Genomic DNA, 17825 nt, shown 5'->3' on the forward strand with positions numbered 1-17825 from the left:
GCTGAATTAACCACCCTGCTCGCATTTCTGTTGTTTTTAACAGAGGCAGCCCAGTTGCTGTTTTTAAACTGTTCTTGTTTTTTTTCAATCCCTCCTTTACGTTCAGGCTGCCCAGGCATCCACTGCATGTCTTCCTGTTGCAGGTGTTTGGAGCCTGACAGGAAGGGCATGGTTTGGTTTTTGGCTTTGTCATTTCTGCAAATGAAAATGGAACATGTAGGGATTATTTCAGGTCTGTTTTGGTGAGATGATTACAAAAATAATTTCTGACCAAAGAAATGAATAATATAATAATAGGCAGTATTACACCATGTTTAGAAAAAAAATCAATTAAGAGATTACAGTCGTAAATATTGAGTAAATTACGAGAATAGGGTTAAAAATACTGAATTAATTACAGAAAAGATGCATTGCTAAAATAGAGCAGTACTAACGTTAGCTGGGTGGCCAAGCAAGTGACTTACACAGGAGAATATATTACAAAAGGAAACATTAAATAAACTTTTGCAGAAGTAGTTCTCTTGGTACTAGGGATGGGTATCGAAACCGGTTCTTGTTGAGAACCGGTTCCCACTGTTTTAATTCCTTGGAATTGTTTGCCATTTTTGCAAACGATTCCCTTATCGATTCCAGTCGCCCCGAATGACGTCACCACGTTGCGGAGCGTCATTTACCTGGCAGGAAACCGGGCGCCTAAGCGGCTCAAACGCTCAAAAGTTTGATTATACTTTACGAGAACGGATGACAACAGGGCAACTTGCAATACTTGCAAAGTAGATATTTCATTTAAGGGAGGAAATATGCAAAACCATTTGCTCACAAAACACGCGCCAACCTTAAATAAATGTTGTGTTTTTAACTCGTGAATCTCAACCCAGCAGCAGCGGTAACGTTTGCACGTCCTCTCCCGTTAATGCGGCAGGTAAATAATCAACTAACAGTGCATATTATGTTAGCGCAATCTGCCTTATTACAAAACCTGCCATTACTGTGCATTTAGGTGACCATGATGAGAGAGACAGAGTCTGGCTGGCTCAGATGCTGGCAGTTCTACCAGTAGCGTCTCCTTTCAGGTCAGGATAGACGAATGTCACCGAGCAGTGATTAAGTTTGTGGTAAAAGGCTTGCACCCATTTGCCACAGCAGATGCCACACATGCTACAGAATAATTTATGTTATACTTTGTTATTTCTACAGAAGAATATTTATTTTATTATTTTACATTTACAATTTTTTTTTCTGGGGACCCTGTGACACCCCATTGAAGAGCCGTAGGCTGGATCTCTTAAGATCTCACTGTTGGGTTTGTAAGGCCATGTTACTCCTAAATTTCTATCTTGTTCAAAGAGAAGATATAAAACAAAGTTCTAAGCAAATCGACCTTAGTGTTCTTCTTTTTTAAAAAGAATCGATAAAGAATCGAATTGTTAAACAGAATCGAAAATGGAATCGGAATCGTGAAAATCTTATCAATACCCATCCCTACTTGGTACACAGACTGCTCTGTAAAAACATTTCAAGTTTGATATCAGCTGATTAATATTTTCAGTGAACATGCAAATCACCAACAGTTTATCTCAACTTACTTAGCTGGGATCTGCCTCGTGTAGAAAAACCACTTGGCAGCAGGACCGTGAGTTGAAACATACATTTACTACGACTCCCAAGATGCATTGCAGTAAAAGCCATCCAATCGCCTTGCTTAAAATCTGTTGACGTGTCGCTAAAGGCGCGCTGTAGATAAATATTGCAATTTGTAAAAAAAAAAAAAAAAAAAAAGATAATTAAAAAAAATAAAATAACCAATTTGTAATGACACCATTAAACACTGGGCCAGTTTATTTTCATATTATGATGATAATTATCGCCGGTTATTATTGTAAAGTTGGACCCAAGAAACATACGCTGGAGCAGCACAACTTTTATTTAACACTGTGGTTTTTACTGGGACACAGACACTCCCGCTCTTTCTCTGCTGTCACGTCTGCTTCCCTCCTCCGGCTGTCACTGCCAACATATAAAGAGACACAATCACTGTCAGATCCCAGCACACCTGTTCACCCCGCCCCTGCGCCGCCCCGGGAGCTCACTGCGTCACCCCTCCTCTGCAGCTGGCCAGAGACCACACCCACGCCACAATTATTTTAGAACAAATACAGGAATAACGGGTAGCGTCAAGCTGCTGATTGTCTTCATTTCCATAGCAACGGCGGTTGAGGATTATGGGTATGCAGTTATGGGATTAGTGCGCCGTTAGCGTAAATTGGTCTGATTGGTTGGAGCCGAGCGCATCCAAAACTAACAGGAATGGTGGATAAAACTATAAATGTGTTTTACGTGTGAAATAAAATAATAAACCCAACCAAGGATTATGTACGTTAAATCTGCGCACTTTCAGATCGTGAATCAGTTTGGAAAACACTGTGTGATGGCCACAACATGAAGCGATTTTATTGTTGAATTATCAGTGACACTTTCGTGTGTTTTTGTTGAGAAATGTTAACGATGTCATTAAAAGAAATTAGGGAGAAAAACACGTCAGGGGAGAGGGTCCCCGGTTCTCCAGTTAGATTGTGCTTCATGTTTCGCCGTGACGGGGTTATTATTGGAGTAAATGGATGGCTGGAGCCTCTGCTCGAAGCGTGTCTTATCGCCGCGAGCGGGTTCATATTGGAATGAATTGACAACCCACAGGGTCTCATAACGTGGAAGGGTACCTTTAGCGTCAGCATGAGACGTTAAGGGACGTGACAAATCGTCAGTATTTTACGCGTCAGGAGTGAGAACGGGTATAAAGCATGTAGTGAGCGGTTTTACAGTTTTAAAACAGCTACAATAATTGTAAAAAATAAAGTTTGCTACTTCCCAGATTTCACCTACCGCGGGTTATTTTTAGAACGTAACTCCTGCGATAAACGAGGGACCGCTGTATTATTAATAGCAGAGTCTGGGGCATCTAATTGATTAACATCAACATTGATTATTGTGCACTATTATTTTTGTTCAAGGACAGCAAAAAACATAAAACTCTCTCTCAGCTTGTCCGTTGCCAAAAATGAACACTTTTGTGTATGTTCACAAAATGCTGTAAAATGTATATTTATTAAAACATTTATCTACTTTTACCGACTTTAAACCGACACTTTAAATTAGCTCCAGTCCTTTTCATCAAAACCAAAATTTGATCTACATTCTATTTTTTACACTTTAAATCCCAGTTAGGTTATATATTACCAGTAGCTTTTCAGATAAAACAGTAATAAAGTCCTAATGGTTTCATAAATCTTCATATTTTTTTCATATAAGCATCGGGGACAAGGCTGTCTTGCAATTGTTGAGGTCACTAGTGTGCGCCCTATTTCTTCCAGGATCACTCTTCATTTGTAGGTTTTAGTGGACTCCTACTACTGTGAAGTGGTTTTCATGGGACAGGGGCTTGTATTCCAAGATCTGGGAGATTGTAGAAATGAGCAGTGATGCCCTTCTTGCCATCTTTCCAGAAATATAAGTGATCTGGAAGCTGTTAGTCTTACTTACAGCAGCAGCACTTTCTGCACCTGCAGAAACTCCAGGACACATTTACTAACAGTGTTTGTTGCTGTGTGTGCTGCAGCTGCAGATTTCAATTTTTTTTGAGAGCTAATATTTTGGCTATGGTGTCTTGTTATGAAATGTACAAGAGTAAAAGTGTTAGCATGTGTGTCAAAGCTAAGTTTGACTGGGAAACTCAAAGCTCAATAACCTGTATCAACAAAAATTCACTGCAGCCTGTGTAATATTTGATGCATCATAATTTATTCCAGTCTATCTTGCAAATACATGTTTGCGTTGCAGTGTCATGCACAAACACACACAACTATTAGATCCTTAAGATCAAACCTGCGTCATTCTTTTGGTCCACTGCAGTGTAGCAGTCAAACAAGAAGAAGAAGAAGAAGTGAAGTGGCCACAAATGGCCAGGATAGAGATCAGAGGGTTAATGCGTAAAATGTATAAAAATATTATTGATTACAGGATAATACATTAATGTTAATATCAACAATAAGCTTTTTACTCTGAAGTTATAACAATGCTGTTACATTTACACTTACATTTTTACTATAAGTACGGAAACAAGTGAACATTTTATAATAAGTTTAACTGGAATTCTGTACACTGAAAAACAAACAACACATAAAAAACACAAACAAACAGCCAGTGCCTTCATCTGTCCATTAAATGTCAAACATCGCACTGACCCGTAGTCCCTGCTCGTCAGCACATGCTTTTAAAAAGAGCTCCATGTCCTCTGCAAACTGAAAAACAAAGAGGAAGAAGTCCCTCTACACAAAAACACTGCAGATGACAGGCCAGGCAAACATCTACTGACCTGTTTGAATGCCTCCTCATCGTCCACATATGTGGACATCACATTTTGGGTTATTTAGACCAAAATACTCAATTTTGCTCTACATGGGCCTGATATCCACTTACGAGGATGTTATACTGCCACTGTTCTATCAAAATTTTAAATGAAAATCCTCATTTGTGGCTCTCATTTTTCTTAAAAAAAAAAAAAAGGTAAAAAAAAAAATCTGGTAATTCTTTGTTTTTACATTCATTGGGCCCCAATCAGCCCAAATATCAAAGAGAAATTAAAAATCCATGTCGTGGAAGAGTTCGGGTCTTAGGAGGTTAAGGGAGTTTTCTTTACGATGGGAAAATGTTTTACTCTGTTTCTTTAAGTTCCCCAAGAAGAATGATAAATGTTTTTTATAATAAATTTGTAAATACTTTTAGCTAAATTTTTTATCCATAAATGTAAGTTTACTAATAAAATACCATATTTCTGTCATTTTTTAAGGATGTGGAATTGTACATACAATCAATATCAGACTCCACGAACAAAAAGGCTCTCAAAACAATATATATATGTGAATTTTTGCGTGTATTCATATAATTATTACTTTTTTCTTTTTACCCCTGGTTTTGTGTGTTCATGTTCTATTCATTTGTATACTTCATCTGTTCGTATGTTGTATATTCATTGTTTGTTAAATAAAGTTCTTTAAAAAAAGGAAAAAAAAGTCGATGATCCATGCAGGAATGTATCTCTGCCTACTGTGGAGGTCACGTGTTTCAGGTTAGTGTGGAGGTCCCAATATGGCGCCTCCCCAGCGGCTGCAGCCAGACCTTTCTCCCTCCTGCCTCCACTTTCCCTCATCCACCTGCTGCCTCTGTGGAAGCTCCGCCATAGCCACCACCAAACAACTGACTTATTTTTACACATCGACCAGCATCCGGCCAATCCACCACCTTTCATTGTTTATACCGTTACAAGAAAAATTAAAAAAAAAACACCATCAACCTTTTGTATCTTACACTGATACTTGTCATATTTGTATCTGCACCTAAAAGATAAAAAGTTTTCCATGCTAAAACACAGCTCCACCTCCTGCAGTTCTCCCTCTAAACCACTAGATGTCTCTGTTATCTAAATGAAGACGTGCAGCACAGCAACCACAGCAGCGCTCAGATCACACGTGTCCTGTTATTATGTATAAAAGCATGAAACAGGTGAGACAGGTGGGATCAATATTAATGTTGTGGAAATATATGAAAAAGCAACAGAAGAGTGAAAACATTTCCTGTTTCTAGAAAGATCTTTCAGCTCACAGCTGCTCACAGACTGTATTTACAAGTGACAAACTGCAACTCTACAGTACATCTACAGTATATATCAAATATATTCTGTATTCAAATCTATTGAGTGATGTTTGAAAGTCTTTCCAGGTGAGTTTGATCCAGGAGGGTCTGAAGCCAGAGTCAGACAGAGACTGTGCAGAGACTGTAGAAGGACAGAGCAGCAGCAGAGCAGTCCAGATACACTGATGATCCTCTGTCAGATCCAGAGGGACACACAGGGATGATGCTGGACTCTACATTGTGTCTGACAGTGGAGCTGTTCTCAGAGCAGTTCACTCTGCAGCACTGACAGTCATCTGCACTTCTTCTCATTCCTCTGTCAGTCACTGCTGGATGAAGCTCTCCTCTCCACCTCCCAGTAACATGGCCCAGTCAGAGCGTCTCTACACACAAGCTGCTGCTGCTTCAACCTCTCTGGATCATCAGGACACAGCTCCTCCTCTCTCAGCACACACACCGTCCTGTTTATTGCCATGGTTCCCACCTGCAGAGAGAAGAAGGAAGAGCAGAGGAGATAAACGAGTGTTTCCAGAGACTCTTCATCAGCTGTCAGTCAGTGATGCAGCACATCCAGTATAAAGAGCAGCAGGGACTTCAGTGCTGGGACTGTACTAGGACTCACTGTTGCTTCACTTTTTCTAATCTTTGGATTTTTATTGAAGTTGATGAAAATGTTTTTCCCTCCTAGTTTGAGTTTGGACTTTCATTCATTAGAAGAACCTTGGTGTGTCCACTCTGAGCTCTGTAGGAACCCCAACAACAAGCCCAACAATCCAGATGGACGGTTCCAGCTGTTAACTGGAGGAATTCCATCCAAACATCTGCTCTCACTAAATTCTTCCTCACCTACAGACTGTGTTCTTCACTGCTTTAAACTTGGAAATGAATGCAGTCATTGGTCTGCGTGCTGCTTTGTTCAGAGAGCTGATTGGCTGTTGACAGCGTTTGATCAGAGCGTGTCAGCCGTTACTATGGTGACCATAAAGGTCAGAAACAGGAAGTGTTTGTGTCCAATCCTGAAGCCTGTCACCATTCTCCTCTTACAGCTTCACTGAGAAGCTGCAGCTTTACAGGAAACTCTGGATCTTTGTTTCATGCTGACTGTGTTTAGTACAATACTGCTGACAGCACCACCCACTCACTCCATCACTCTACTGACCCCAGAGTCTCCAGTCTGTAGTCTGGACTCTGCTGAAGATCAGACAGCTGCTTCACATCTGGATCCTTCAGGTTGTTTCTGTACAGGTTCAGCTCTCTCAGATGGGAGGGGTTGGACTTCAGTGCTGCTGCCAGATAATCACAGCTGATCTTTGACAAACCACAGTCCATCAATCTGTATAAAGAATGAAAGATGTAAGTTTATTAGACAAAGTGTGAGCTTGAAATCATTCAGTGTTTCATCATCTGTTCAGAGCTGAAGAAGGTTCAGAATGTAGAAGTTTAGAAAATGGAAACTCCAAACAGCTGAAGCCAACAGGAAGCAGCTTCAAACAGGAAACTGTGCAGAGTTTCAGACTATATGTCCTGATGCAGCCAGTTGGATTTTGGAGATTTGAATCTCTGTTCTGTGACTAAGTCCTTGAATCATTTCTTCCAGTTGGTCCAACAAGACAGACTAAGTATTGGACATGTGTTGTGGCTCCATTAGGGGAGCTTCTAAATGTGATGTGATGGCCCCTCTGGGTCTGTCAGGTCACAGGACTGAAGAGAGCTCAAACTGGGCACACAGTTGTTCCAGTCTGGACCAAAGACTCTATACTGGGACTGAGGGACTGCTTTGACTGCACCCACTGGGACTTTTTAAAGGCTCGTGTTCTCACTTAGATCATCGATTTCTACTTACATTTCTTTCTGGGGAAAATGGGGATTACTTTGAAAACAGGAAGTATTTTCCCCAATAAGCAGCCCTGGATTAGTAAATCACTCCAACATGTTCTCAGGCAGAAGAAGCTGTCTTGTTATGAGGGAGAGAAGAAAAAGATTGAGGCACAGAAACTTGTTGAAAGAGAGATAAAGCAGCTAAAATCAGGTGTAGAAGTAAAGCAGAGGATGAGCTGAATAAAGGACACTCAAGGCTGGCTTGGAAAGGAATGAAGTCCATGGTGGGGATGCAGAACAAGGAGCAAAGATGAATGTGATGCTGAATCAGCAGAAGACTTGGACTCATTTGATTCCAGCTTTGATATCATTGATTTCAATGAAGAGCTTTGTGATTGTAGCAAAGGGCTGGTAGCTCTGAGAGTCCCACTGATGAGGTGTTTGTGTGGAAATCTCTTAGTGGGACCAAAGAGAGAAAAAGCCCTGGTCCTGATGCTGTGGGAGGGAAATGATTGAAGTGTGCTGTGAGGAACTGACTGGGAGATTTTCACACATTTTCCAGTCCTCCTTGGAACAACAGGAAGTTCCCAGCATATGGAAACAAAGGTTAAGTGTCCTATGGCACTCAGTGATGATGGTGCTGTGGCCCCACCACCTCCACCTCTTTGTAAAGGAACTAACTGTAATCTGAAGCTTCAAATGGAACTAAGACTTCCTCCACTAGGTGGCAGTGTCTGATGAGAAAGTGTTAGTGGAGCTGGCCTGGAGTCAGAAACAGGAAGATGCAGGATTTGGGCTGAAATGAGGAAAAGTGGTTAGCACTAGTGCCTTAAAGCAAGAAGGTTGTAGGTTGAAGCTTGTTGGCCTTTCTGTGGAGGTTGGATGTTCTCCCACAGTCCAATGAAATGCTGCTTAGGTTCATTGGTGCTTCTAAATTGGCTGTAGGTGTGGATGTGAGAGAGTGCTTCTCTGTCTCTCTCTGTTGGCCCTGTGATGGACTGCTCACCTGTGCAGGTGGGCCACGCCTCTTGCCCTATGACAGCTAGGGCACAGGCTGCAGCCCTGTGAGCCTAAGCTGAATAAACAGTTAGCAAAAATGATCCATAGATGGCCTGAAATCCCCCAGTTAGCAGTTTGGTAGATAGCTATGACATGCTAATCCCATCCAGCAGCTGTATTCTGCCTGTAAGCTGATCCCTGCTGAGCCAAAGCACTTTTTCATATACAAATTACAACCTTTAATAGAAACCTATTGGTCAGCATCTTATTAGCCTGCTGTTAGCTTCATTCCACAGAAAACTGAGAGAAACTAACAGAGTTGATAAAGAATAAAGAGAAATGTGCTGATTTAAAGCCTTTGAAGTGCTTCAGATGATCTCTGTCCACTTCTGTCCACTCATTCATTCAAGTAAGCTTTCTAATGCAGCTTTGATCTTCACAGCCTGCTTCATGAAACTCATTCTAACCCTGAATGTCAGAGTGTTCCTCCTTCTCTTTCCCATCATTCATGCTGGCAGTGGAGGAGATTTGGATGCTGGACTGTGTTTTGGATGATGTGTGTATGTTTGTGTTGGACTGCTGTCTGTAAAGCAAACGCACATTTTGCTTTGGATTTCAGTGTCAGACAGACTTTAAGGTGGAATGAAGAGTTGGAGAATTTCACAGTGAATTATCCAGTGGAGGATTTTTCTTCTTCTTTGAAGGTTTGAAATGTGAACATTGTTCTGCTGCAGTCAATGGACTAAACCAGAGAAGAAGAAAACAGACTTTACCATGAAGATCCTCAGTGTGGATCAGTATAATATCAGCCTGATGTCTGCAGTTTAGTGTCAGCACAACTTTCACATCATATTCATCTCAGCACAACTAAAACATGCTGACTGACCTCAGAGTTTCAAGTCCACATCCTGGACTCTCCAGAAAACCACACAGATGCTTCACTCCTGAATCCTGCAGGTTGTTGTTGTTACTCAGGTCCAGCTCCTTCAGATGGGAGGGGTTGGACTTCAGTGCTGCTGCCAGGTAATCACAGCTGATCTCTGACAAACCACAGCGATACAATCTGTATAAAGAATGAAAGATGTAAGTTTATTAGACAAAGTGTGAGCTTGAAATCATTCAGTGTTTCATCATCTGTTCAGAGCTGAAGAAGGTTCAGAATGTAGAAGTTTAGAAAATGGAAACTCCAAACAGCTGAAGCCAACAGGAAGCAGCTTCAAACAAACACAACAAGAGAAAAAACTCTGAATGTTTCACATTAAAGTCGTACATTTATCATAAAAACAGGACAAAGACTTGAAAAAGTCGTGTTTTTCCTTCCAGGAACCACAAGGCTTCACTTTTAAAGGTGAAGTGTGAAAGAAATGGACATATTTGAAGTCCAACACCTTTTTCCAGTCACATTATTAAAGCAGACAAACTACAAGCTCATTTTCATTCCAACAAGTCATCTTCTGACCTGGACTAACAACACTGGTCTCTATGTGCAGCTGGCTGTGAGACCAGTGCTCAGGGAGCGTCTACAAAGTGCAACACTGAAAGAACATCACACACTAATTTGCTTCCAGCACTTCCACACAAACATCTACTGTCATTATTGTCACCAAACTCTGTGGATCCTTTATTGCAAATTCAAATGGGATCAAATGGTCAGACAAAAGAGGGTTATGAGGAAATATGATGAAATGTTGTGTATTAGCTGCAAGTTATTGAATCATTTTCCTCAGAAACCAAACAAAATGATTGACAAACATGTTTTTACAAACTCAGTGTTGGACTTGGATCAGCAGGATAAGCCGATGTTTAAAGGCATTTGAGTCTCGCTGTATGAGAGTCCAGTTATTACTCAATATTTATGTCAGGGCTCTGTGTGCAGGCGGATGGAGAAGAGGATCCAAATGCGAGACTCTGAGACTGAATTGAAACTGAGAACCTTAGCTTTATTGCTGGTGATAAACGAAAACATGAACTGAACAATGACACTGAGAACTGAACACACAGGCATAATTCTGAGGGTACGACGCGACACCGAGCATGGGAAAACACAGGGCTTAAATACACAGGGTAGTAATGAGGGAATGGGCAACAGAAGGGAGACACAGCTGGGGGAGATCAGGGCTAACGAGACGGGGGAGCTAAGCTGCACACACTAACATAAGACAAAGACTTTCACAATAAGACAGGAAACAAGAATTACTAAACCAGATGCAGACATGACACTGAGAGACAGACTAGACACTGAACAGAAACTGCAATACACATGAGAACCCAAAACCTAAGAACTGATCCCTCACCAAGAATAACAGAAACAGATCCATAATGATAATAATAAACAAATCACCAGAACATCAGAAAACAATCCATAATGCAAAAATAAACCAAAACATAATAAACTCAAAACACTGGGCCCAACGGACCCAGAACCGTGACAATTTATGGATGATGTTCTTTCAGTGTTGCACTTTGTAGACGCTCCCTGAGCCTCACAGCCAGCTGCACATGGACCAGCTGACATTACCCAGCATTAGAGGCGGCTGTAAAAAAATGGATTTTCCTATTTAAATGGTTTTAATTTGAATAAAGCGATGTTGATTCATTCAATCCTGAATCGATGTTTAATATAAATGTATTTTGCCAGAATCTCAGGTTAAAGCTCCCAAAAGTATTTCAACAACAAGCAAACAGATAAAACAGTAAATGAGAGCAGCTAAACACACAAAGATGGAAACACAGAGCGTGGATCGTTCACTCGACGGCACGTACACGGACACGCCGTCGGGGCTGAAAGTGGACAGCTCACAGATCCTGAAGCTGCAGGTTTCATCTGTCTCCAACCAAAACTGACTGAACCAGCAGCAAAAGAAGATCCAAACTGCGCTTTACGTTTGATGAACATCGTCATGAATTCTCTCTGACTTTGACGTTTACTTCCTGCACAGCTCTCTCTCTCTCAGTGTACTTCAAGAACAGTTTACCTTCAAAAATCTGTTTCCTGCATTATTCACTGCTTATTACGCACCAGTCTGCTGTTGTGTTCACTGCTGTCGGCCTACGAAAACAAAGCCTCATTTCTGCTGTTCAATACTGAAGAAATTGAAACCTTTTAAAATGATGACAGATTACAAACTCTCAGCTGTGTCTGTAATCAAACCTCTGTAACTTTGCTTCACTTCAGTAGCATCAGGTCATGTTCACATGTTGATTCATGGTTTGCTTCAGTTTTTGATCGACTGCAGAATATTTTGAAGGTTATCTGCTATAAAAAGCCAGAACAGGAAAATCTGCTTCATGTGTTCCTGTTTGATCCTCAGTGACTTTGACACAAAGGCCTCTGCTGTGATGATCACACCTCTGATCAAGTCTCACAGTGTCAGCTTTGTTTTTATACATATGGATATGTGCTGATAAATGATCAGAATTATAATATTTCCCACTGTCTGCTGTGTGCCGTGACCTTTGACCTGCTAAAGACAGTCAGCTGTGGATTATTCATTGTTGTGTCTGATACTTAGAACTGTGAGGAAGAACACTACACAGTTAATCAGGGTCCCCTCTCTCTGAATCAGGAAAGGTGGGCAGGCCGCGTGTGGGCCGCGGGCCATACGTTGAGTCTCACTGTTTGAAATTTGAACATTGTTCTGCTGCAGTCAATGGACTAAACCAGAGAAGAAGAAAACAGACTTTACCATGAAGATCCTCAGTGTGGATCAGTATAATATCAGCCTGATGTCTGCAGTTTAGTGTCAGCACAACTTTCACATCATATTCATCTCAGCACAACTAAAACATGCTGACTGACCTCAGAGTTTCAAGTCCACATCCTGGACTCTCCAGGAAACCACACAGATGCTTCACTCCTGAATCCTGCAGCTTGTAGTTGGAGCTCAGGTCCAGCTGTCTCAGATGGGAGGGGTTGGACTTCAGCGCTGCTGCCAGATAATCACAGCTGATCTTTGACAAACCACAGCGATACAATCTGTATAAAGAATGAAAGATGTAAGTTTATTAGACAAAGTGTGAGCTTGAAATCATTCAGTGTTTCATCATCTGTTCAGAGCTGAAGAAGGTTCAGAATGTAGAAGTTTAGAAAATGGAAACTCCAAACAGCTGAAGCCAACAGGAAGCAGCTTCAAACAAACACAACAAGAGAAAAAACTCTGAATGTTTCACATTAAAGTCGTACATTTATCATAAAAACAGGACAAAGACTTGAAAAAGTCGTGTTTTTCCTTCCAGGAACCACAAGGCTTCACTTTTAAAGGTGAAGTGTGAAAGAAATGGACATATTTGAAGTCCAACACCTTTTTCCAGTCACATTATTAAAGCAGACAAACTACAAGCTCATTTTCATTCCAACAAGTCATCTTCTGACCTGGACTAACAACACTGGTCTCTATGTGCAGCTGGCTGTGAGACCAGTGCTCAGGGAGCGTCTACAAAGTGCAACACTGAAAGAACATCACACACTAATTTGCTTCCATCATCCAACCTGGAGAGGAAACAGAGACGCCTCCCCTTCAAAGTAAAAGCTGCTCCTTTTGGACACAGTATCAAAGAAAGTCTACAGTATAACATAGAAAAGTCAGAACAAAGTTTTGGTTGTTTTTAAATTGTGCAGAAATGAAACTACACTAAGCTCAATTATGTGACAGACATTTCATCCCATGTCAGTTTGGCCTCATCCTGGGCCGGATTATCCAGCACACACTCTGACCACAGGCCCAGGGGCCACGCACAGCTGGGCTCCATCCAAGAGACAGGAAACAAACCAACACAATAATAAAAAGCACCATGTGATCTTCTTACATCTTCAAGACAAACATAGTAAAAACATGAGCATATTTGTTTCCTGATAAAATGATGTGACAGGTAGAACAGAGTAAAGTGGTGGTGTTACAGCCTTTCTCCCCTCTGCTGCCGAGGCTGTTAGTCTCTCCCAAACTCAGCTACAGGACTTCCAAATGAATGAAAGCAGCAGAAGTGGCTTTACAAATGAAAGAGGAAGAGGAGAAGAAGAGGAGAGGGAGGCCACCCTGACCATCACTCCAGCTGAAAACATCACACTTCCATTAAAGTTGGTGAGGAAATGTTGAGCAGGATGAGCTGCTGGCTAATCTGGAGGCTGTAGCAGCTGCTCACAGTCACAGTGGATTTCCACTCATGAAAAAGCTCTGGCTGCTTCATTTCTCATCTCATATCAGAGACTTTAAAGCTTCACTGAAGCTGTACTGTGATGCTTCCATATTCCAGTGAGGCCTCCATAATGATTTCAGCTGTTCTGTACACACACTGTGTGCCCTGTATGGCTCAAAGTCTCTGCAGCCTGTTTTTATCTGCTATCATCAGATCTTCATCATCCTCATTCACATCCCTCACACACTCTACAGCCTCATCAGCACTGACTTCATCTTCACTGACTGATGGAGCACAACATGAACCTGTGGAGGCTGAAACACTGTCCTGTCAAACATCTCCCCGTCACCACTCCACTTCTGTCAGCCTTTAAATGAACCCTGCTCAAGTCTGTCACTTCTGTTTGGAGCCAAAAGGAAAAACTGTTGTTCAGTCGTTTGGAAAGACAACATTTCTGAAAGCACTCAAACTTCTTCACATTTGTCTTCAGACACATCCTGAACATTTAGGAACTAAAGAAAGTTTCAAACATCAATCAAAGACCTGAAATATAGAAAAACAACAACAGCCGCAGTCAGTGAACTCACCTCAGAGTCTCCAGCTGACAGTTTGGACTCTCCAGTCCAGCACACAGAAGCTTCATCCCTGAATCCTGATGCTTGTTCCAACTCATGTCCAGCTCTGTCAGATGGGAGGGGTTGGACTTCAGAGCTGAGGCCACAACTTCACAGTGAGACTCTGAGAGTTGACACGGAGTCAGTCTGTGATGATAGAAAATATAAATGTGTTATTATAAAAGCAGAAAATCTGCATTATAAACACAGACTGAATGTATATGAAGACAAAACAGAGTGAGGTCATAATCTGATGAATCTGCTCTTCACATCTGTGCTTCAGCTCCTCTTACTGTGTTTGACATGACACAACGATTGAGTCTCTCTCAGACCTGCAGACTTTTAATGAGAATCTTTGTTTGGCTTTAATCTGCCGATGAAGGAGGAAGATGGTGTCACATTTAGGCTTCCATAATGTCCACAGTCTGTCACTGAGATCTGATCCAGAGTCAGAGTGAAGACACACATGTGGACTGTTTCCTGTTTTGACTCCAGAACATTTTGAATGAGTTCAGCTCAGTGAAGAGTTCCAGCTGGAAAGATGATCTCTGTTTGCTACCTGCTGTCAGGTACGACTGTTCACGTCCACACGCAGGAAAAACCTGCTGACTGTTACCAAACGGAGCAGAAATCTCATCACTGGACAATAATGATGAATGAACTCAGAGCTGCTGATATCAGATCTGATTTCAGGGGAACTAAACACAGAAATGATTGGCTCATTTTAGCTTTCTGAGCCATTATCTGCTGGTGTGTCGCTAGTTGGCAGAAAATGATTTGTATTCCTGTTCAGGGCTTCAGTGTTTATGAGTCCAGATCCAGGTGACAGCAAGTCACAATGATGTTACCTGTCTGTGTCCAGCAGCAGCCTGTATTCACTTTGAATATTGTTATAACCTGACATGGATCAGTTTGTCTTTGATTGGTTTGTAAATGTCACTGTTTCCATTGGACCTGAGTGACGGTACAAAGACAGAGAGGGAGAGAAAGGAGAGAGAGGATGGAGACAGCAAAGAGAGAGCAAACACAAACAGGTGAGAGTGGACAGGTGACCAAGGTCAGCAACCAATCAGAGAGCTTCTGTTTGACCCACAGTCACTGATGATGACTGCACATAACCATCAGTGTGTTACTCTGATATCAAATATGGATCCTGCTCTTATAATAATGATCATCAGATGATATTATTGTGTTATTTTGTAGCTGAATACGATGTTTGTGTGATTATCAGTGAAAGAAGCAGTGAGGAGGATGGAGAGAGAGAGAGGACAGAGGCTGAAGTTAGAAACACTAAAAGGATTTTTCATGGATTTCATGGATGATTTGAGTGATTTCCAGCAGGACACTTAAACATGTCAGTGGACGTCCTAAAGAACATATTCACTGATATGAAACGTGTCACTGAACAGGATTAATATCAGTGGAAACATGGTGGAAACAGCTGTGGCTGCATGGATGTGACACACTTCAAATCTGTTCTCCACTCTTGGATTTGGGATCCATGGAGCTGCTGCTGAGTCTGTACAATAAAGGAATGGTGTGGAAGGTTGCAGCGTACGGACACAAACACTTTGTGGTTACAATCTGATTTGATTTTCAAAATTAAACTACTAACCTACACTGATCAATGATGTTAATGATCACATCTGGACTCACCGAGCCTTTCTGCAGTTCCTCACAGCTGGAATCAGTCTCTGTCGTCCCCGCTCTGATGTTTTGTACTTCTGCAGGTCAAACTCATCCAGAACCTCCTCTGACATCTGCAGCATGAAGGCCAGAGCTGAGCACTGGATCTCAGAGAGTCTCTTCTTTGATCTGTTCTCTGACTTCAGGAACTCTTGGATCTCCTGATGTACTGAGAGGTCGTTCATCTCCATCAGACAGTGGAAGATGTTGATGCTTCTGTCAGGAGAGATTTCATCACTGTTCATCTCCTTCAGGTTGTTGATGACTCTCTGGATGGTTCCTGGACTGATCTCTGTCTGACCCAGCAGACCTACTAAGAGTCTCTGGTTGGACTCCAGACAGAGGCCATGAAGGAAGCGAACAAACAGGTCCAGGTGGCCATTTTTACTCTGGAGGGATTTCTCCATGACTCTCCTCAGAAATACATCAAGTGATTGGAGATCTTTGTTATCAAAAACACTGAAAATCATCTTGGTCAAAGATTTTGGTTTAAGGAAGTTCTTCAGCACCTCTGTCTTCCTGTTGTTGTGACAGTGGAACATGTAGACAGCAGCCAGAAACTCCTGGATGCTCAGATGAACAAAGCAGTAGACTGGTTTCTGGAAGATCACACTCTCTCTTTTGAAGATCTCTGTACAAACTCCTGAGTACACCGAGGCCTCTGTCACATCCAGACCACACTGCTCCAGGTCTTCTTGGTAGAACATGATGTTTCCTTTCTCCAGATGTTCAAACGCCAGCCTCCCCAGCTTCAGAAGAACTTCCCTGTCAGCCTCCGTCAGCTCCTGTGGACTCGTCTCATGTCCCTCATGGTACTTGTTCTTCTTCCTCTTTGTCTGAACCAGCAGGAAGTGTGAGTACATGTCAGTCAGGGTCTTGGGCAGCTCTCCTCTCTGCTCTGTAGTCAACATGTGCTCCAGAACTGTAGCAGTGATCCAGCAGAAGACTGGGATACTACACATGATGTGGAGGCTCCTGGATGTCTTCATGTGGGAGATGATTCTGCTGGACAGCTCTTCATCACTGAATCTCCTCCTGAAGTACTCCTTCTTCTGGGCGTCAGTGAAGCCTCGTACTTCTGTTAGCCTGTCAACACATGTAGGAGGGATCTGATTGGCTGCTGCGGGTCGGGAAGTTATCCAGACGAGAGCCGAGGGAAGCAGCTTCCCCTGGATGAGGTTTGTCAGCAGCTGGCTGACTGATGACTTCTGTGTGACATCAGACAGCAGCTTCCTGTTGGTGAAATCCAATGAAAGTCTGCTTTCATCCAGGCCGTCAAAGATGAACAAAAGCTGAGAGACAGCCAGCTTCTCTGCTGTGACCTTCTGTAATGTTGGATGGAAAACATGGAGCAGCTCCAGAAGACTGTACTGCTCATCTCTGATCAGGTTCAGCTCCCTGAATGAAAGCAGAACCACCACACTGACATGTTGGTTCTCCAAGCCCTCTGCCCAGTCCAGAGTGAACTTCTGCACTGAGAAGGTTTTTCCAACACCAGCCACGCCGTTGGTCAGAACCACTCTGATGGGTCTCTGTTGGTCAGGTAAGGCTTTAAAGATGTCCTGGCACCTGATTGGAGCGTCATGGAGGGCGTCCATCTTGGAAGCTGTCTCCAGCTGCCTCACCTCATGTTGGGTATGAACCTCTTCACTCTGTCCCTCTGTGATGTAAAGCTCCGTGTAGATCCTATTGAGGAGGGTTCTACTTCCTGTTTCATCACTTCCTTCAGTCACACGTTCACATCTCCTCCTCAGACTGATCTTATGTTCATCTAAAACCTCCTGCAGTCCAACATCTGCTGAAAGAAAGAAAAACAATGAGACTAAAGAGAAAGAAAACTCTTCAATGTCTGAACAACACAAGAAGTCCAGTTTTCAGAAATGAGTCCAT

At 42.2% G+C, this 17825-nt stretch overlaps 1 protein-coding gene across 10 annotated transcripts in view; it reads right to left on the minus strand.

The window, feature by feature from the left end:
• Positions 1–17825, minus strand: part of LOC146391826 (protein NLRC3-like) — an 83343-nt gene that overhangs the window by 60149 nt on the left and 5369 nt on the right. For 4 of the 10 annotated variants that reach the window (XM_084915856.1, XM_084915857.1, XM_084915892.1 and 1 more), the window contains 6 exons: positions 15906–17733; positions 14223–14396; positions 12302–12478; positions 9389–9565; positions 6845–7018; positions 3774–6169 (listed from right to left, as the gene is read on the minus strand). In XM_084915856.1, coding sequence (XP_084771982.1) covers positions 6151–6169; positions 6845–7018; positions 9389–9565; positions 12302–12478; positions 14223–14396; positions 15906–17733 — 2549 coding nt within the window. In that variant the 3' untranslated portion in view covers positions 3774–6150. Of the gene's footprint in view, positions 1–3773; positions 6170–6844; positions 7019–9160; positions 9566–12301; positions 12479–14222; positions 14397–15905; positions 17734–17825 lie in introns of those variants that run through there. The other 6 variants (XM_084915902.1, XM_084915855.1, XM_084915885.1 and 3 more) reach the window with 5 other exon arrangements.

This window comes from Perissodus microlepis, chromosome 3 (genome assembly GCF_051167445.1).
Source record: "Perissodus microlepis isolate ML-2025 ecotype Zambia chromosome 3, ASM5116744v1, whole genome shotgun sequence".
Lineage (NCBI taxonomy): Eukaryota > Metazoa > Chordata > Actinopteri > Cichliformes > Cichlidae > Perissodus > Perissodus microlepis.